Raw genomic sequence first — 21,900 nt, 5'->3', positions numbered from 1 at the left:
CATAATACCCACAATGTCCAGGTTTCAATGAAAAATCACTCATATGAAGAACTAGGATAACCCAACATTAATTAGACAAGACAATCAACAGATGTGAACAATAACGTGAATCAGATGTTCATGTTCTCTGACAAGGATTTTAAAGCAATCATAAAAAATGTTTCAATGAGCAATTATGAATCCATTCCAAACAAATGAAAAACTAGAAAGCCTTAGCAGAGAAATAGGGAGTTTTAGCAAAGAAATAGAAAATACAAAGAAGAACCAAACAGAAATTTTAGAACTGAAAAATATAATAACCATAATTTAAAACAACGTATGGGTTCATCATCAGAATGGAGGGGACAGAGGAAAGGATCAGAGAACTTCAAGACAGAGCAACAGAAATCACCCAATTTGAACAACCGAGAGAAAATAGATAGGAAAAACAGTAGAGCCTCTGAGATCTATGGGATGGTAACAAAGGATCTAACATCTGTGTTATCAGAGTCCAAGAAGGAGAGGAGAAATATATCAAGGCCCAAAAAGTATGCAAAGAAATAATGGTTGAAAACTTTCCAAGCTGATACAGTCCATGTCCTGAACTCTTTCTTAACTTGGAGAGTTATATAAATAAATTGTATCCTATAAAATAGTGATGAATGCTATGAACTTTACCCAAATTTATGTGGATGCTCATAGAAGAGGCATCTTTATCAACCTAGAGGTGCCAGATAAAGCACCTGGAGAATAAAAGATGAACTGTTGGGGGCTGGAGGATTGTTAGAGTAGTGAGTGTCTTCCCAACAGAAGCTGCAACAGATCTGCCAAAGCACAGAAGCCTAAGAACTTGAGAGTTCTGGTGAATTCAAGAAGTTGAGTATGGCTGCGAACAAAAGGGGAAGGAAAGAATTGGAAGTGGAAGTTGGAAAATTAGGCAGAACCATGAAGAGCCTAGTAAGGCTTACCTAAAGAGTCATACCAATGGTTATTGTGTTTTAGGCACAGAAATAGTAGGGTTGCTACTGGTGTCAGTGATACTGCTTTGAACAGATTTCCTTTCACCTGGGCTCGGTAGCTGGCACCAAGCTCAAAGAATATATTCTTAAAGCATTTTATTTGTTTATTTTTCGTTGCACTGGGTCTTTGTTGCTGTGCTCAGGCTTCCTCTAGTTGTAGCAAGCGGGGGCTGTTCTTTGACGTGGTGCACAGACTTCTCATTGCAGTGACTTCTCTTGTGGAGCACAGACTCTAGGCACCTGGGCCTCAATAGTTGCAGCTTGCAGGCTCAGTAGTTATAATTCATGGGTTTAGTTGCTCCAAGGCATGTGGAATCTTCCTGAACCAGGGATTGAACCCGTGTCCCCTGAATTAGCAGGCAGGTTCTTATCCACTGCACCACTATGGAAGTTCGTCAAAGAATATTGACTATCTGGCTAGACCAGGGATCAGAAAACCATAACCTACAGATCAAATCCAGCACACCACCTATATTTGTACAGCCATTTCATCACACATTAAACTTATATGAAATTCAAATTTGGGTGTGTATAAATAAAGTTTTATTGGTACACATTCATGCTCATTCATTTATATATCATCTATGGCCACTTTCACAAAGCAACATAGAGTTGAATTGTTGCAGTAGAGAATGTATCTCATCTTAGAGATTGCTGCTTTGTGCCTTGCAAATCACAATGATGCTGTGTTTCAAGTTGGCAGTGTTTCAAGTACCACACATGTAACACCATTACTTTTTTTTTATTACCAGTACATACCTATAAGTCAAAACCAGAAAACAGAGAAAAAGGACTTCATATGCTTATAAGGCACAGTGGTGTGTGGACTATTTTGTTACCATGCAATAAGTATAGTTTTACTGAAAGAATATAATATAAGTCAATATTATCAGACTACATTCATCACAATATTCCCAACTGACAGGAAAGCAACAGTGAGAACAGTTAGAGAATTTAAAGTGGAATATTTCATCATAGCAGAGTTTCTTCAGAAAAATACAAAAATGAATATGAAGCTTCAACCAAAGTAATTTTCTGAGTGGCTCATTTCTTAGCCAAATAAGGAAAGCAAGACTATTAGACTTTCAGCTAGAACAGTTGCTTGAAGAGTTGAAGACATTGAGAGCAGTGTCAATAATCAATTTAAAAACAAAGCAATTACTGAGTGGTTTTCCTTCACTCTTTATGAGTTAACAGGTAATACTGATACTACTCAGTTGTTCATTTGAAGAGTCAAGGCCTTGTTTGAAATAACTGAAGAATTAACTTCGGTGACTAGTCTGCATGGAACAATTACAAGGGAAAATATTTTTAAAGAAACTGAAAACAAACTGATGCTATATAACATGAAGAGGAACCTGCTAAGATGTTACAAGTGATAGTAGTAAAAATATGTATAAAGTAGAAAAATGCTTATTTGAACAAACAACAAAGCTTATGAAAATGTAAGGTGTTTAAACCCTGTGGCTATTTATTGTATTATTCATCAGAAATTAGTTTGTGGTAATATTTGAACTTATCATGTGTTATTGAACCAGTAGTAGCAATGGTAACTTCATGCATTCTTATGGCTCTAACCATCATCAATTCTGTGTATTTTTACCAGAAGTAGAAACTGAATATCCTGACTTCTACCACACAGCAGTTCTTACTGTTTGATTGTGATTCTTTTCAGCTCAAGAGCAAAACTGAGAATTATTGAATAAGAAGAACAGCCTTTAGCCTCTGTAATCAAGCTATGAATGGCTTTGGAAATTAGCTTTTGTGGGAGACTTGATAAAATATCTTAATGAATTTCACCAATTACAAGGTAAAACAACACTTATACATGAAACTTAGACTTTAGTACAATCATTTTGATGATGAGTAGCGTTGTCTGAATTCCAAGTAATGTCAAGCTACTTTATACATTTCCATGCTATCAAAAGTTAAAATAAGAAACATATTATCCATTCCTATAGAAATTTGCAGTAGATATATTTTCCAAGCTCAAACTGCAGTTCCAAGCAGCATTTTTTAGACCTCAATGCAAATGCAAAGGAAATTTCTATATTTCAAAATTAATTTAACTGTGCAATTGAGGAGTTTCTACCTAACCATCAGTTAAAAATGATTAATCTGTAATGTAATAACATACTAAAATACAAATATCAAGAGAAGAATCTAATAGAATTCTCTAAATGCCTTCTATGCAATGAATATACTCAAAATCATATGCTCATGGATTGATGTCATTGTTTGGCAGCGCATTTTTTTTTTCCAGAACATGTAAAGACATTTTCAAAATGAAATACATAAAATCCCATTACAGATCAGTTTTAACAGATGAACATTTGCAAACTAATCTGATGATAGGGAATACTAATTTTGAACCCTAATTAAGGAAAATGTATTCCAAAAACAAAGACTCCTATTCTTCTAATTAGTAGACATGTATTACCAAAAACTGCACTCAGTTATTACTATTACATTGTAAGCATCATCGATAAAATATTTGTTGAAATTTGTTTCATTATATTAGTATCTACAGAATATCTTTAATTTTGCCCCTTGACCTGCAAAATTTACAATATTTACTACCTAGTCCCACATAAAAAAGTTTGCTAACCCCTGACCTATCTACATGGTTCCATGCACATATTCAATTCAAAATGATACATTGCCCTTTGCCCCCAAATATATCCTGGCCTAACTTCTCCAAACATTCCCTCGAATCTAGAAAAAAAGAAGATTTCACAATATCAAAGACTAAAACTGACAGGTAACCTAAGGTTTGGATCTGGGTGAAACTGATGTCAATTATGAGGCAGATGGCCCTGAATGGCAGGATTAAGAAAATCCCACTCATGAATTACCTTGGCTTCATTTCCTCAAACACGCTGAGTGAAAAAGGTAGTAAGCCACTTATTTAAGGCCCATACTCTATCCCCTGATGACCCACCATCTGCCTCCCAACTTAGAGTTGGTGTCTAAATCAACATGAGATGTCAATTTCTCAACCTTTCAAGTGTGCTCACCAGAAAACTGATCCTCACCCCCACCTCCACTCTGTATCCTCTAGACCCCTCTATTTCCTATTTATCTAGGCAGATCGACAAAACAAGCAGGCAGGAAAACAGCAGGGAGATTGGGAGGAAAAGGGAGGAGACTTACATTTAAGAAAGTGCAGTTCCCATAACCATGGGCAGCTTCATGAGTGTGCAACCTATACAGCTGCACAGGGCCCTGTCATAAGAAGGGCCTCGTATTTGTTTAATGCTCTGTTGTCACTGCCTTGAAATTCTTAATATTTGAACAAGGAGCCCAACATTTTCATTTTGCATGTAATTTTCCTGCAGGTTATGTAGCCTATCCAGCTCAAAACTTTAAGGAAAGGCCAGCATCTTAAAGGTTCCCAAGAGAAGTCTGTGCTGGGAAGTGTATTGTGCTGTGTATCACATTAGTAAAGAAGAGATACAAAAGGTAAAGTCAGACTGCATGGACATCAGTGTGCCCTCTAGCTACAGACTTGAGATGGAGATCTGCCACCGCTTCCATAGACATATGGTAGGTTCCAAGGTAAACATCTCAGTCACTTGTAGATGGATATTGAGCCCACAGGAAAGCCTTGTCTTACTTGAAGATAATGAGAATAATCAACCCAGAGCTAGAGGAAGTACACAGCATCTAGAAAAAACAGGACAAAATGAGAACTCTTCCTCACCAGGATGATCCAGGAGAAAATTTTAGAAACCTGTTACCATCCTTAAAGTTTCCACAAAATAGAAACAAAAAAAATGAAGAGGTGGGACTGATAGGAAAATCTAACAAGATGAAATGAAAACTGAAATGAATAGGGTAAGGAAAATGAGCAAGTACTCTAAGACAAGCAGGAACAAAATTAAAGTACACACTGGAGATGATAACAACGATAATTAACAATGATGATTCATCCAGCAGAAAACAGAAATTGGTGTCAAGAACTAAGCTGATGCTAGTTCCACTCCATATAGAATGGAGTGGAAAAAGGGATGAAAACAGTGAAAGAACAAAGATAGCTGTGGAGAAAGAATGGAGAAAATGGAGAACCAACTTATGGTTAATTTGAGTTCTTAAAAAGAGAAGCAAAGGCAAATGGAAGTGACAAATAAAAAATAAAAGCAGAAATGTTCTCTGTTAGAGCACAATGTATGTTGATTGAAAGAGCCTGCTATATTCCAAGCAAAGTCAGTAAAAAAGGACTCGCAATTGGACACATCATGGCAAATGTTTTAATCTACAATATTAAAGTATCTATAATTGTTCAAGCAAAAAAATGAGATCATATTGCCCAGATGGAAACAAATGTCAGTCTATCTGACTTCTCATATCTAGAGTAGTATTCATCTGAGTTGCTTTTCAGGTGTAAAGATGTCAGAAAAACACTCTCTGCTAGTTGTGTGTGTGTGTACATGCACTCACTCAGTCTTGTATGGCTCTTTGTGGTCCCATGGACTGTAGCCTTCCAGGCTCCTCTGTCCATGGAATTTTCCAGGCAAGAATACTAGAGTGAATTTCCATGCCCTCCTCCAGGGGAGCTTCCCAACCCAGGTATCAAACCTATGTCTCTTGCATTAGCAGGAATGGCACCACCTGGGAAGTTGCTTCTCTGCCATCTAAGGGATCATAAAATAGATCACCTTCTTGAAAAAAATAGGTTTACAATATTTTTCAACCAACAAAGAGATGAAATTTAAAAAATAAAAAGCTCAGACTTCCCTGGTGGTGCAGCAGTTAAGAATATGCCTGCCAGCATAGAAGGAATCTACTTTGACATAGTAAAGGCCATATATGATAAGCCTACAACAAACATTATTCTCAATGGTGAAAAATGGAAAGCATTCCCCCTAAGATCAGGAACAAGACAAGGGTGTCCACTTTCACCACTGTTATTCAACATAGTTCTGGAAGTCCTAGCTACAGCAATCAGAGAAGGAAAAGAAATAAAAGGAATCCAGATTGGAAAAGAAGTAAAGTTCCCACTGTTTTCAGATGACATGATACTGTACATAGAAAACCCTAAAGATAGTATCAGAAAATTACTAGAGCTGATCAGTGAATTTAGCAAAGTTGCAGGATACAAAATCATTACACAGAAATCACTTGCATGTCTATATACTAACAATGAAAAATCAGAGCAATTAAGGAATCAATCCCATTCATCACTGTAACAAAAAGAATTAAATATCTAGGAATAAACTTACCTAAGGAGACAAAAAAATTGTACACAGAAAATTATATGACACTAATAAAAGAAATCAAAGATGACATAAACAGATGGAGAGATATTCCATGTTCCTGGGTAGGAAGAATCAATAATTGTTAAAATGACTATACTACCAAATGCAATCTACAGATTCAATGCAATCCCTACCAAATTACCAATGGCGTTTTTCACAGAACTAGAACAAAACAATTTCACGATTCATATGGAAACACAAAAGACCCTGAATAACCAAAGCAGTCTTGAGAAAGAAGAATGGAGCTGGAGGACTCAACCTTCCTGACTTCAGATTATACTGCAAAGCTACAGTCATCAAGACAGTATGGTACGGGCACAAAAACAGAAACATAGACCAATGGAACAAGATAGAAAGCCCAGAGATAAACCCATGCCCCTGTGGGTACCTTATTTTTGACAAAGGAGGCAAGAATATACAGTGGGGCAAACACAGCCTCTTCAATAAATGGTGCTGGGAAAACTGGACAGCTACATGTAAAAGAATGAAATTAGAACACTTCCTAACACCATACACAAAGATAAACTCAAAATGGATTAAAGACCTAAATGTAAGACCAGAAACTATAAAACTCTTAGAGGAAAACATAGGTAGAACACTCAACGACATGAATCAAAGCAAGACCCTCTATGACCCACCTCCTAGAGTAACAGAAATAAAAACAGAAGTAAACAAGTGGGAACTGATTAAACTTAAAAGCTTTTGCACAGCAAAGGAAACTATAAGTGAGGTGAAAAGACAACCCTCAGAATGGGAGAAAATAATAGCAAATGAAACAACTGACAAAGGATTAATTTCCAAAATATACAAGCAGCTCATACAACTCAATACCAGAAAAACAAACAATCCAAACAAAAAGTGGGGAAAAGACCTATACAGACATGTCTCCAAAGAAGACATACAGATGGCTAACAAACACGTGAAAAGATGCTCAACATCGCTCACTATTAAAGGAATGCAAATCAAAACTACATTGAGATATCACCTCACACCAGTCAGAACAGCCATCATCAAAAAAGTCTAGAAACAATAAATGCTGGAGAGGATGTGGAGAAAAGGGAACACTCTTGCACTGTTGGTGGGAATATAAATTGATACAGCCACTATGGAAGACTGTATGGAGATTCCTTAAAAAAAAACAGAATAAAACCACCATATGACCTAGCAATCCCACTCCTAAGCATATACCCTGAGGAAACCAAAATTTAAAAAGACACATGTATCCCATTGTTCATTGCAGCACTATTTGCAATAGCCAGAACATGGAAGCAACCTAGATGTCCATCAACAGATGAATGGATAAAGATGTTGTGGTACATATATACAATGGAAATATTACTCAACCATAAAAAGGAACACATTCGAGTCAGTTCTAATGAGGTGGATGAACCTACAATCTATTATACAGAGTGAAGTAAGTCAGAAAGAGGAAGATAAATATCATATTCTAACACATATATATGGAATCTAGAAAAATGGTACAGAAGAATTTATTTACAGGGCAGCAATGGAGAAACAGACATAGAGAATAGACTTATGGACATGGGGAGAGGGGAGGAGAGGGTGAGATGTATGGAAAGAGTAACATGGAAATTTACATTACCATATGTAAAATAGATAGCCAAGGGGAATTTGCTGTATGGCTCAGGAAACTCAAACAGGGGCTCTGTGTCAGCCTGGAGGGGTAGGATGGGAGGGAGATGGGAGGGAGTTTCAAAAGGGAGGGAATATGTGTATACCTATGGCTGATTCATGTTGAGGTTTGATAGAAAACAGAAAAATTCTGTAAAGCAATTATCCTTCAATAAAAAATTAATTAATTTTAAAAATATATGCCTGAAGAGCCCAGGAAATGCACTGGCATGAGGGATGCATCTAGGTGAGGTGTCAAAATTCTGTAGATTGACTTAAGAATGAGGGCCTGATAGAGTTCACACCCAGGGAAGTGGACTACAGGACCAGGGTTGCCTTATGATTTTTGCAGGCTTTGGGCACTTTTGCCTTTGTGGGAAAAAAAAATCTTAAATATTGTAATTTTACTACTGCATTGGAATAAAGATGAATATAATCCAAAAAAAAAATTATCTGCCTGCCAATGCAGGAGACATGATTTTGATCTCTAGTCTCGGAAGATTCTGCATTCCTTGGGGGCAATTAAGTCCTTGGGCCACAACTGTTGAAGCTCACACGCACTGGAGCTCATGCTCCACACCACGAGAAGCCACTGCAATGAGAAGTCTGTGAGGCGCAACTAGAGAGCAGCCCCTGCTCCCCAGAACTAGAGAAAAGCCCTTGCAGCAATGAAGACCCAGTGCAGCCAAAAATAAATCAATCAATAAATAATTTTTTAAAAAATGCTCAAGAATGGGGAAGTCATGGAAGGGAGCCTTGTCAAGCCAAAATAGAAGTGCATCCAAATAACTACATCATATAAATCTCACTATGTTTTCTCAAATTGTGTTCTGAATTTTTTAAATAAGAAAAAACTATGTGAATCTTAAAACCTGCATTAACATTTTCATGAGTTAGATTGTAGAAGGAGGTAAAGATCAAATGTGCTAAATTCTGTATCTCAAAAGCATGATTCAAAACATGCTGTTTCACTCTGAACCCAGCAATTAGATAAAAATAAGTTTAGAAAAGCTTTTGAAAAACTTAAACATCTATGCCACATAATATATATGCTATATCAACTCGGCAAATAGAAAGGTATAGTAAAAAGTACAAGTTGCCCCTTCCTCCAGGTAACTGCTTTCAACTAATAGAATAAAATACTTTCTAAAACAATGGAGAAGATAAAAACAAAACTGAAAATAAAATGGCTCAGGAATGTTAATAAATGTCACAGAACAAAATGGCATAAAACGAAAGTTTTCAGGATTTTAAAATGTAAACCCTCTATTAAAAGACTCGTTGAGTAGAAGAAATTTAAGTATAATCTAGTTACAAAAGACAGTATTTTAAAAATGACATAGTCGTAAAACAATTATACTCCAATAAAGAAATTTTTTAAAAAATTTAAACAAAAAGTAAATAAATATTAAAATAAAAAATTTTAAATGATGTAGTTTGCTACAAAGTGAAAAATAGGCAAAGATATATTCGACAAATACAGACCAAAAATAAATGAGAGGGAGAGGAGTTGGCAATGTTATTGAATCAAGATAAAAAGCATTAATGAGGCAAAGAGAGCTTTATATTGGTAAAAGGGTACAAATAGAATTCTCATTGTGTTGATGTTCAATGCCAGAATATCATTCTATCAAAATATATAATCAAAATTGTATTAGTCAAGGTTCTCCAGACAAACAAAACAATAGAGAGAGATTTATTTGAAGGAATTTGCTCATGTTATCGTGGGGACTGGCAAGCCCAAGGTCTGTATAGCTGTAGGGGAGGGCCAACAGGCTAGAAACTCAGATAAGAGTCGATGCTGCAGGCTTGACTCCAAGATCTACAGGGCAGGCCAGCAGCCTGAAAATTCAGGCAGAGTTTCTGTGTTGCAGTCTTGTAACAAAATTGCTGCTTCTCTGGGAAACCTCAGTCTTTGCTCTTAAGGCCTTCAACTGATTGGATGTGGCCCACCCACATAATGGAGGTAATTTGCTTTAGTCAAAGTCAGCTGACTACTAATGTTAATCCCATCCACAAATACCTTATAGCTATATCTAGACTAGTGCTTGACCAGACAGATGTGCACCATAGCCTGACAAGTTAATGTGTAAAATTAACCATCCAAGAAATATCAGGAGAAATTGACATATAGACAGTAGCAGTATAAGACTAATATACCTCTTAGTTATTGGACATATCAAGCAGACCAAAAACTAAATTAAATATAAGGAATATGAATACTATTAACAAACTATATAATATACTATGGATTATAGATAAACTGTATATGAATATAACATATACTTTTTATATTATAAATTCTATAAATAGAATAGTGGTAGCAATCTGAAAAAAATGTAATGTTGGATCTGCGTCTCACACTTTGTACTAGAATATATCCCACAGAGATAAATATTTACATGTTACTTGGAGAGCAAGGATAGACTTTTTAATGTAATTTTGAAGTTTGGAAAGGCTTTCAGGGAGTGACGCAGAACCCAAGTCATACAAATAATAAATAAATTTGAATTAAAAAGTTATCTCTGCCTGGCAAATCCATTCTTTTTTAATTGAGTTCTTTTACTTTAATTTGAGTCCTTACTGAGCTGTAACCAGTCTTCTGTATTCCCATTTGGCCTGTGGGACCTTAGTTCCCTGACCAGGGATTGAACCTGCACCCTCAGCAGTTAAAGCACAGAGTCCTAATCACTGGACCACCAGGGAATGCTTAGGCAAATCCATTCTGTTAGTCACTCAGTTGTGTCTGACTCTTTGTGACCCCAAGGACTGTAGCATACCAGGCTCCTCTGTCCATAGAATTCTCCAGGCAAAAATACTGGAGTGGGTTGCCATGCTCTCCTCCAGGGGATCTTCCCAACCCAGGGATAGAACACAGCTTTCTCACATTGCAGGCAGAGCCTTTACCAACTGAGCCAACAGGGAAGCCCTTCTAAGCAAAGCCAAAAGACAAGTGAAAAATCGGAGATAATATTTGAAATTCTTATCACAGATGCTTTATTTCTCTGAGTTCTTACAAATCAATAAGAAAAAAAGACTAACAATGTAATAAAATACTGATACTAGTAGCATGGCTTAGTAAAGAATTTGCCTGCAATGCAGATGACCTGGGTTTGATCTCTGGGTTGGGAAGATCCCCTGGAGAAGGGAATGGCTACCCACTCCAGTGTTCTTGCCCAGAGAATCCCACGGACAGAGGAGCCTTAGAAGGATACAGGAAAAACTCATAACATTAAGTGCTTTTGGGAAACAGAACTAGTTGGTTAGAGGACAGAGATGAGACTTTTCACTCTATATGCCCTTAGGTACCATTTGAATGCTGAACCACAAGTATATTACCTATTTAAACATTAAAATTTTTAAATGATAAAAACATGTATTAGAATCCTACCCATAAATAATACACTCACTATTCATAAGACAGCTAATAAGAAAATCTCAGTGCTCTAACAACAAAAATTATACAGGCCATCTTCTGTGAGCACCATGCAATAAAGCTGGATATGAATGCAAACTCTCACTGTCCCCAGTGCAGACATACCTAAACTTGGAGCCTCAAGGGTTCAATCAAATTGATCACATATGCCTTCTAACTCGGTCAAGTTCTATGCTCATTTTTTATTGCTTCATCACAGAGTCTGTTGAAGAAAGAAGCCAACTGTGAGTCCAAATTCTAACACTGTTAAGCCCTATTTCAGAAAGTCTTATTAAATACACTTTCTGAACACAGATTCCTGACTGAGACCTTGATACATCTCTCCAAATGGAGAGGACCTGGCAGGGAATCTGGCCCAAGCACCAAAAGGTTACCCTAAAATTCATGTTTCCACTGCCTTCTCTCCCCTTACTAGGCATTTCTCAAAAGGTGATAAAGAGGTCACTTCCCCAAATGCCTCAGTCTCATGAACAGGGAAACAGTGAAGGTGTACCAGAAGGAGACACAGAGGTAGCTGAAGATGGACTCTCAAGGACCCATAGGTAAACATAACCCTCTTATTTTATATATTTACTTCTTTACCGCAACAGCATAGTCAGAACGGATAGTCATGTGATGTCATAGATGTCTCTTTGGTAATGTAACAGATATGACGGTAAATGCTGTAGCAAGCAAAAACTGATTTAAAAATTGAATGGTAAAGAGTTGAATGAGGGTGTGTTAGTATGTGTGTGTCAGTCGCTCAGTTGTGTCCAACTCTTTGTGACCCCATAGACTATAGCCCCATAGACTACTGGGCTCCTCTGTCCTTGGGATTCTCCAGACAAGAATACAAGAGTGGGTTGCCATTCCCTTCTCCAGGGGATCTTCCCACCCCAGGGATCAAACCGTAGTCTTCTGTATTGCAGGCAGATTCTTTACCATATGAGCTACCAGGGAAGCCTGTACGTTAGGATACTAAATTACAATTTTATAATAGCATGAGAAGTTGGAATTAAGATACACAAATTTCAGAAATAAGATCAATACTTTACTGATCAAGTTTCACATTCTGGGTAGATGATCTTTTATTTAAATGTTTATATGTGTAGAAACACATACAGTGTGTTCTATTTTTGCTTTTCAGTCCTCTAATACCTGGTTAAGCTGTTCTTTTTTTTAATTGGAGGAAAATTGTTTTACAATGTTGTGTTGGTTTCTGCTGTACATCAATGTGAATCAGCTGTAAGTATATGTATATTCCCTTCCCTCTTGAGCCTTCCTCCCACTTTCCCATCCCACCCCTAAACAGTTCTTTATATTAGATTTTCTCTGATGAAATAACTATTATGGTTCTGTTCTCCTGATTCAACCTTGACCAATACCCAAGAAAACAGTAATTTCAATTAAAACTACCATAACTATTAAAATGATCCCTTCAGAAGAGAAAAAGAAAGAATCTAACAATAACAACAGCAAAAAGCCTCTGAAGAAGAACTGTCACTGTGGGATTGAGGTGGAGGGGGAAATGTCATTGGTCTATCAAATGTTACAGCCTATTATGAAGCTGCACCAATTTTAAGGAATGTGATACTGGCACAGGAAGAGATAGACAAGGTAACAAACCAGAAGGAACAAGTTCAGTTCAGTTCAGTTGCTCAGTCGTGTCTGACTCTTTGTGACCCCATGAATCACAGCACGCCAGGCCTCCCTGTCTATCACCAACTCCCGGAGTTTACTCAAACTCACGTCCATAGAGTCGGTGATGCCATCCAGCCATCTCATCCTCTGTCATCCCCTTCTCCTCCTGCCCCCAATCCCTCCCAGCATCAGAGTCTTTTCCAACGAGTCAACTCCTCGCATGAAGGTGGCCAAAGTATTGGCGTTTCAGCCTCAGCATCAGTCCTTCCAAAGAACACCCAGGACTGATCTCCTTTAGGATGGACTGGTTGGATCTCCTTGAAGTGCAAGGGACTCTCGAGTCTTCTCCAGCACCACACTTCAAAAGCATCAATTCTTCAGTGCTTAGCTTTCTTCACAGTCCAACTCTCACATCCATATATGACCACTGGAAAAACCATAGCCTTGACTAGACGGACCTTTGTTGGCAAAGTAATGTCACAAAAGCAGACACAAATATTTATGGTCGTTTTGATAGCTTATGGTGAATGATGTAGGATTTGTGATCTCCGAAGAAGAAGATTTAGCTTCAGGATCAGGAACCAGGCTTGATCACTCAAGAGCTTTTGTGTAGTAGAGTTTTATTAAAGTAAGAAAAGGGACAGAGAAAGCTTCTGACATAGACATCAGAAGGGGGATGGAGAGTGCCCCACTCACTAGTCCTAGCAAGGGAATTATATACTTTTTAATTCATTATTACAATAAATCAAAAGAATGTCTCAAGGTTGTAAAGATCTTACTAGACCCACTCCTATAATACACATTTTAAGATAACTGAAGTCGCTCAGTTGTGTCCGACTCTTTGCGACCCCATGGACTGTAGTCTATCAGCCTCTTCCGTCCATGGGATTTTGCAGACAAGAGAGCTGGAGTGGATTGCCATTTCCTTCTCCAGGGGATCTTCCCGATCCAGGAATCAAACCTGGGTCTCCCGCATTGCAGGCAGATGCTTTACCGTCTCAGCCACCAGAGGGGATATCCTATAATATACATTTTAAGATAACAGGATTAGCCAGAAGGTTTTCAGGAAGGAGAAACATGTCCTCAAGCAGGATACATTATTGTTATACAATCGTTACTAAGGAATGTAGAAAAAAAATGTTTGTCCTTTCCTCCTTCTTGAGAATTCCAGACCCCTATCTCCTCCTTGAGAGCCCCAGACCCCCTTTTCCTCCTCAGGGACCCTGGACTTATTATCAACCTGCCTAGGAATTGACTCTCTCAGTTTTGCAACATCTCAATCTACTTACCTTAGTCTCAAAAGAAATGCAGGAAAAGAGAACCCCATCTGCCTGTCATCTCTTGACTCCTGAGCTGTTGCTGCTTTGGGCAAAGTCTTTAACCTCTTGGAACCTCAGATTTCTCATTTGTAGGATGTAGATAATAACTACCATGAACGGCTGTTGAAAAGACTTGAGATATTGTCATAAAGTGCCCAGTACTATGCATGGCATATAACAGCTTCCTAATAAACAGTTGTTATTATTTTCTTTCACTATAACTCATAGTCTACTTTTACACGGTCGCAGTTTTTTTTCCAAGTGACATGATCCTTTTCTTCTCTGTGTGTGTCTCTCTGTGTTAGAACACTTTATGCATACTCCCCCCAAACTAGAGACAACCTTGCTATGGACTGAATTGTATCCTCCCCCTAAAATATGTTTAAATCCTAAACTAGCCCAGAATGTGGCCTTATTTGGAAATAACGTTGTTGCAGTTGTACTGAAGTAGAAGGAGCCCAAATATGACTGGTGTCCTATAAGAAGAGGGAAATTTGGACACAGGTATGACCAGAGGGAAGACAGACACATAGCCATGTGACCACAGAAGCAGATACTGGAGTGATGCATCTACAAGTCAAGGAATGTTAAGGATCACTGGCAACAACCAGAAGCTAGGAAGAGACAAGGAAGAAATCTCTCCACTTCCCATCCTGCACCCCCGACAGGTCTCAGAGGTATCATGTCCCTGAACAGACTTTCATTTAGGACTCTGGCTTCCAGAACTGTGAGAAAATAAATTTCTGTGGTTTTAAGCCACCTAGTTATCAGTATTTTGTTACAGCAGCCCTTAGGAAAGTAATACAAACCTAAATATTCTTTACAGGTGAATGCAAAACAAACTGTGATACATCCATACAATGGACTACAACATGGGTAAATTTCAAAGACGGACAGAAGCCAGTCAGTGGAAGGAGGGGTGGTATCAATGGAGGTTGTATCTTGTATGATTCCATTTATGTGAAATTTTCTTAAAAGCAAGTAAATAGGATGGAGAACCAATCAGTGTTTGTCAGAGGCTGAGTGGGGCTAGAGTTAGACTACAAGGGAGACATGAAGAAAATTTATAGAATCATGAAACTGCTCTGTGTCCTGATTGTGACAGAGGTTATACAAATATATGCATTGTTAACACTGATAGAACTGTATGTTCAAAGAGAGTTAATTTCATAGTGTGTTAGTGAAAGTGTTAGTCGCTCAGTTGTGTCCAACTCTGTGTGACCCCCTGGACTGTAGACTGCCAGGTTCCTCTGTCCATGGAATTCTCCAGGCAAGAATATTGGAATGGGTTGCTATTCCCTTCTCCAGGACATCTTCCTGACCCAGGGATCAAACCCAGGTCTCCTGCATTGCAGGTGGATTTTTTACCATCTGAGCCACCATGGAAGACATGTTGTGTTAAATTAGGTATTAAAAAAAAAAAATGAAAATGGGCCTTCCCTGGTGGTCCAGTGGCTATGATTCCAAGCTCCCAATGCAGGGGGCCCAGGTTTGATCCCTGGTCAGGGAACTAGATCCCACATGCTACAACTAAGAGTTCTTATGCTGCAACTAAGACTCGGCACAGCCAAATTAATAAATAAAAACATATTTAAAAAAATAAAAATAAAAACATATATATATATATATATATATATATAAAATACACCTAAACAAATTGCTTTTCAAAATACTTGAAAAGAGATTTTTCTTCTGGGTTTCTACCACAAAGGCTGCTTTGGGGGAATTCTGCCACACTAATCCTGGTCTTCTGGGAGCCAGTCTTTCCATCTGTAGAAGGAGAGGATCCAACTAGAGCAGAGGTTTTCATAGCAACCCCCCTCCACTCCCCCAAATTGTATCCCTGGGCACTCCTTTTGTGGAAGTGGGAGTGAGGGTCGGTTTGGAGAGAAAGGGCATTTGGACTCCACTGTGGTATGAACCCACAAGTCTACATCAACAGTTGTGCTTTCTGACTCATATATATTTTTATGTAGAGTAATTCAGGATTAGAATAGCTGCCCCCAAGCCAGAGTCATATACCTAGGGAATTTAAACAATCCTAGATTTCAGGGCCTACTTCTGGGGCCCACTCAATTGTCCCTTTGGCAAGTATCCCCACGGATCCTAGTTGATCCCAGGGCTCTGGCTCTAATGGTCAGTGATTCTAAATAAGGCCTTTGGGTGGGGAACAGGGGGCCCTGGAATAGTGCTTCTTGTTTTCACACGGATTAAACACAGTGATACAATGGGAATGCTGAAAGGGCTCTGAATCTAGGCCTCCTGTGAGATAGGGTCCGAAAGAAACTTACCCCCATTTGTTTTAAAGGCAAGATAACTTTTAGAAAGAGAACTCTGTAGACAAAAAGGGGCCATACACAGATGGGGAAAAGGCCCTTATGAGGATGGGTGTGCTGACCTCCAACTGGCAGGGCCAACGAGTAACCTTAATAACAAGAACAGCCTTTTCCTCTAAGCAGGAAACCATCTGCTTGCTAGGTCTCACACTAAGGAATCGAATCCTCACAACAACCCTGGGAGAGACAGGCTGTCATTACTTTGACAGGTGAGGAAATAGAGGCTCTGAGAGGCCCCAGTCATAAGGGGTGGGGTGACAGAGTTGACTCCTGGCCAGCAGCTCCAACCTACTATGCAACAGCCCATGAGAGCAACAGAAGCCTGGTGTCAGGCAGACTTTCTCTGTTTTAGCAAGTGCCTTGAAGAAAGGGGGCTTCCTTGGTGGCTCAGACGGTAAAGAATCTGCCTGCCAATGCAGGAGATGCAAGAGACACGGGTTCAATCCCTGGGTAGGGAAGATCCCCTGGAGAAGGAAATGGCAATCCACTCCAGTACTCTTCCCTGAAGAATTCCATGGACAGAGGAGCCTGGCAGGCTGCAGGCCATGGGATCGCAAAGAGTTGAACACGACTGAGCTACTAACACTTTCAACTTAGAGAAAGGGATTAATGTTTATTTCTCACAAAGGCTGGTGGGGGTTGCTGAGGGCACTTTGGGCCCTTGCCATATAGTAGATTACTGGAAAAAAAATATTTTTATATGCTTTATATAGTGGCATTGGGGCTTCCTTGATGGCTCAGTGGTAAAGAATCTCCCTGGCAATGCAAGAGACTCAGGTTCAATCCCTGGGTTGGGAAGATTCCCTGGAGAAGGAAATGGCTACATACTCAAGTATTCTTGCCTTGAGAATCCCATGGACAGAGGAGCCTGGCTGGCTATGGTACACGGGGTCGTAAAGATTCAGACACAACTGAGCGACTAAGGACACAGTGGAATTTTTTTTTTGAAAATTATTTTATATGCAAATTGAATTTAGAAAGCCAGAGTTGGGTCACTGTGGTTGAAGGTGGGGGCAGGAGTACCCTGGGGCTCCCCCAGGACTCCCAGAGAACCCCAAGAAGGCCACTTATCCAGTAGGTTGGCACTTACTGCAAGAAGCATGCACAGTCAGAGACATGTACCATGTCTAAGGCTCTGGCTTGGGGTTGGGAAGAACCAGGTGGGGTTGGGGGTGGAGGTGGGAGGGGACACTCACCCCTGGGTTAGTCAGCCTCTGGCTGGTCCCAGGCTATGGGTTCATCTGAGCTGGACACCAGCTTACCCACCCTCCCCTCTGGCCAGGCCCCAGCAGTCATGACCGGCTACTCACAGGATAAGAAGCATTGTCACCGTTTTCCATTTAATGAATTTTATCCTTTAAAGATAAGCACACTAAGATAAGAACTCCAGCCTCCTCCTTCCCCCCTTTTTGCTTGCCCATCTAAAAAGGGGTTTCTAGTTTCTTTATCAATAAAAGTTCAATGTTCACCTCAGTCAAGGTTGGTGCAGGATCTGAAGCAGAAGTTAGGAGCTGTCCGGAATGACTCCCATCAGCATCATCAAACAGATTTCTTTCTCATAGACATCAGGAATCATCCCCATTGAGGAACTGATCATGTGAACAGTGTTCTTGCTAAACAGCTTGAATTCATAATAGATAAGCTGCTCCCAAAAGCTGTTGTTGGGCCGGATGGTGGGGCGGCAGGACTTGGTCCACGTGTGGGCGTCCAGCAGCGACATGGAGTGGTACTTCATCAGGTAGGCGAGGCAGAAGGTGGCAGAGCGGCTCACCCCGGCAGCACAGTGTAGCAGCGTTCGGCCTTGCTTCATCTCCACACTGAGGATGTGATCTGCAATAAAATCAAAAAAGTCGTAGAGGCGCGAGTTGGGAGCATCCGCCAGCGGCACTTTTACGTACTGGATGTCTTCTAAGAACGTGTCGGTCGCCTCCATCGACACGTTGATGACAGTGGTGATGTGGTTGGTAGACAGCATGGCTTTGTCCTTGGCTGCCACAGCGTCGCTGAGGTACAGACTCTTGGTTATCCGGGAGAGGCCATGGGCCGCGGGCTGCCGGACTGCTTGAATCGGAAACGGACACAGAGGCGTTGTCATAGAGGCGGTGGCACAGCGGTCTCTGCGGTGTCCCGGGAGCGAGTTCAGGAAGCAACAGCTCTGTGATGTCTCTGGAGAGGCTCTGGGCGACAGTATGCTGGTAACCCACTGGTCACCCTCCTTCTTCACTCCGCCCCTTGATTCCCCTTCCCCAATTCCCCACGGCCCTTCCCATTGGTTCCCATGGCAATGGCAGCTTGCAACGTGGAGGACTTGGCCGCAGAGCCAGATCTTCAGAGAAACCCCAGATCTCTCTTTTTAATCTTTCTTCATAGTTACTTATTTTCAGAGCCGAAATTCTTATGTCTCGATGTTTTAAGGTTCTGTTACCAGATATCTCTTTTATGTTTCAATTATTGGACCACTCTGTACACAGTGTCTATTTTATTAGTGTTGAAGAACAGGGCTTACCCTTGTTCTGCAAAGTAATAGTATCATATTTTACATTGGGGCACAGCATTTGGCTCCTTTGATATGCTAATCTTTATAAAACTGCAGCGAGGTAGGGGTTTCCACTGGTCTTGGTGACCTGGCCTGATACTTCTTTGTTGATTGTAGCCATAGAATTATGCTCCTGCTCTCACACACATCAGGACTGTTTATTATAAGGGAACATTGCTGATACATAGCCCTTTATGGTGAAGTTGTCCTGTGGGAAACAGTTGTGATTAATTTAGCTATGTTGCTGTCCGTTTATGCATACGGGCCCGAATGATTTACCACCTGATTCTGCTTTACTACTTGAAACAACAGCTCAAATTATCTTGTCTGAAAGTGAAAGTGAAGTCGCTCAGTCGTGTCCGACTCTTTGCGACCCCATGGACTGTAGTCCACCAGGCTTCTCGGTCCATGGGATTTTCCAGGCATGAATACTGGAGTGGGTTGCCATTTCCTTCTCCAGGGGATCTTCCCAACCCAGGGAAGATCTTGTCTTGCCAATCTTGTCTACATTATCCCAAAAGAATGCCCACCTGCTTTGTAAACAGCACATCATTTTGACCACTACTGATGGTCTCTTCCTAGTAATGTTAAAAATTCTGGAGCAAGTCAATGCTATGTCATAACTGGGCCAAAAATAGATTTTTAAAATGCTCCCTGAGATTTGCATTTCGTCTCAGCTAAGATTTTTGTAGGATTTGAAGATTTGAAACAACTATAACCTAAAAACTAACAAATTATTTCATAGAGCAGCTCTGACATCCATTACTTCCCCATCATTCCTTATCATTTTGGGTTATGTGCAAAGTTTGCTCCTTAAACTTTAAAAATGTTATAAAATTATTGGGGGAGGGGGCCTCCCCTGGTGGCTCAGTAGTAAAGAATCTTCTTACAGGAGACCTGGGTTCGATCTCTGGGTTGGGAAGATCCCCTGGAGAAGGGAATGGCAACCCACTCCAGTATTCTTGCCTGGAGAATTCCATGGACAGGGGAGCCTGGCGGGCTACAGTCCATGGGAGTTGCAAAAGAATTGACTTAGCAACTAAACAACAACAACAAAATTAGGGGACTTCCCTGGTGGTCCAGTGGTCAAGACCCTGCCTTTCCAATGCAGAAGGCTCAGGTTTGATCACTGGTAAGGGAAATAAGATTCCACATGCAGCATAGCCAAAAGATATATTTTTTTAATGTAGTAAAATTAACCAAAAGAATTCCATACACTATTCTTAAAGACAAGTGTAGCTCATATTAGATTAATGTATTTTTCCAGCCAATATTCTGTGATGCCCTTTCATCTGAGGGATGTTGGATGTCTTCAAACTCCACCGTAGATCTTTTCTTGGATGGATGAGGAGATCATATTTCCTCCTGAGTTTGGAAACTGATCACTTTCAAATTTCCACTTACCTTTACTTTTTCTTGTTATTTAGGGGGAAAAAAATGTACAGGGGACTCGCTTAAGAAAATACTCTCTACCTGACACTGGGAAAAGACCCTGAGTGTCAAGAATCAGTTAACATTCCGATTTCTCTGTTCAGTAGTCGAGGCCCCTTCCTTTTTGATCTAAGCCTGCCTTTCTAATCTCATTCATTCATTTACTCACTAAATTTTTCTTAAGAATCTATTGTGTGCTAGGCATTTTCACTTTTATAAATCTTCAGTTCTGACCAAACAAATCAAATGTTCTTGGTAATTGCAACATACACATTCCTGCTTTCTTACCTTTGCTCATGCCATTCCTCTTGCTTGAGAAAACATTCTCACTCCTGCCTGTTTACTGAATCCTTTCCAGGCCTCAAGAATGAGCTTGATTAATTTAAAAAAAAAATCAGCTGAGCATCCAATCTGTGTCAGGTACAGTTCTAGCATTGTGTAGATCCAACACAGCACACCCAGGCTCAGATATCAAAGAACTTATAGTTTAGTCTGAGAGATACATAATCATGAAAGAGTCTAGAAGAGAGGATGATTCATTGTTTTATGTGTGTGTCTGCTGGGACTAGGGGGTGGTCGGTGAGGGGGGCAGATACCACGAAAGGCTTCACAGAAAACATGACCTGGAACAAAGCTTTTTTGTTCATTTGTTTGCTTTTCTTATTTATTGTTTATTCTGTTCACGTTCTTGTTTTGAAAAATTTCAAACCTACAGCAAGGGTGCAGAATAGAATATGAGTGCCCGTTCACCCTTCACCTGTAATTTCTCTATTGTTAACACTCTGCCATCACATTTCCAAACACACGTATTTATCTGTTTGCTTGCTTTCTTTTTGCTGAGGCATTGCTAACTGCAGATAGAGCAACACTTCAGCCCTTTCAGCACGTCCTAAGAACAAGGACACCCTCCTCTACAACCAGAATACAATGACTATATTCAGGAAATTTAACATTGACCCGATATTATTATCTAAAATATAACCCATATTCAAAATTCACCAGTCCTCCCAATAATGTTATTTGGAACTGTTTTATTTTCCCTTTGATTCAGAATGGAAACAAGGACCACATTGCATTTAGCTGTTATGCTTCTTGAGCACTATTTAATTTGGAACTGTTTCTGAGCCTTTTGTTTTGCTTTGGTTTTTCCTGGCCGCTGATGTTTTTCAAGAGTTCAGGCCAGTTTTGCAGAACATCTTTCCATTTGGAAGTGTTTGATCATTCCTTCAGGATTAGATGCAAGGGAACTGTTTTTCACAAGAATAGTACCAGATTGTGTCATTCTCAGTACGTCTCATTGGGAGCAATATGATATCTGTTTGTCCCATTAATGA

General features: G+C 39.8%; 1 protein-coding gene across 2 annotated transcripts; it reads right to left on the bottom strand.

Moving 5' to 3' along the window:
- Window positions 1–13,918: 13,918 nt before the first annotated feature.
- On the bottom strand, window positions 13,919–21,063 carry DUSP21 (dual specificity phosphatase 21). 2 transcript variants are annotated; one of them, XM_006061074.4, is made up of 3 exons: window positions 20,855–21,063; window positions 18,069–19,343; window positions 13,919–13,963 (listed from the first exon to the last, which is right to left on the bottom strand). In XM_006061074.4, the coding sequence occupies exon 2, from the start codon at window positions 18,692–18,694 to the stop codon at window positions 18,104–18,106; it is 591 nt and encodes a 196-aa protein (XP_006061136.1). In that variant the 5' UTR covers window positions 18,695–19,343; window positions 20,855–21,063; the 3' UTR covers window positions 13,919–13,963; window positions 18,069–18,103. The 2 variants fall into 2 exon arrangements, with proteins under 2 accessions (XP_006061136.1, XP_044792573.1); XM_044936638.2 differs by lacking the exon at window positions 13,919–13,963 and having other exon boundaries at window positions 17,914–19,343; window positions 20,855–21,062.
- Between the last annotated feature and the right edge of the window lie 837 nt (window positions 21,064–21,900).

This window comes from Bubalus bubalis, chromosome X, assembly GCF_019923935.1.
Source record: "Bubalus bubalis isolate 160015118507 breed Murrah chromosome X, NDDB_SH_1, whole genome shotgun sequence".
Taxonomy (NCBI): Eukaryota; Metazoa; Chordata; class Mammalia; order Artiodactyla; family Bovidae; genus Bubalus; species Bubalus bubalis.
Note: the sequence above shows the minus strand (reverse complement) of the source record. Positions and strands in the feature narration are given on the sequence as shown.

Bases quoted from the DNA above. Each gene is read 5' to 3' on its own strand.
- DUSP21 (XM_006061074.4), bottom strand. From the start codon at position 18,694: ATGACAACGCCTCTGTGTCCGTTTCCGATTCAAGCAGTCCGGCAGCCC.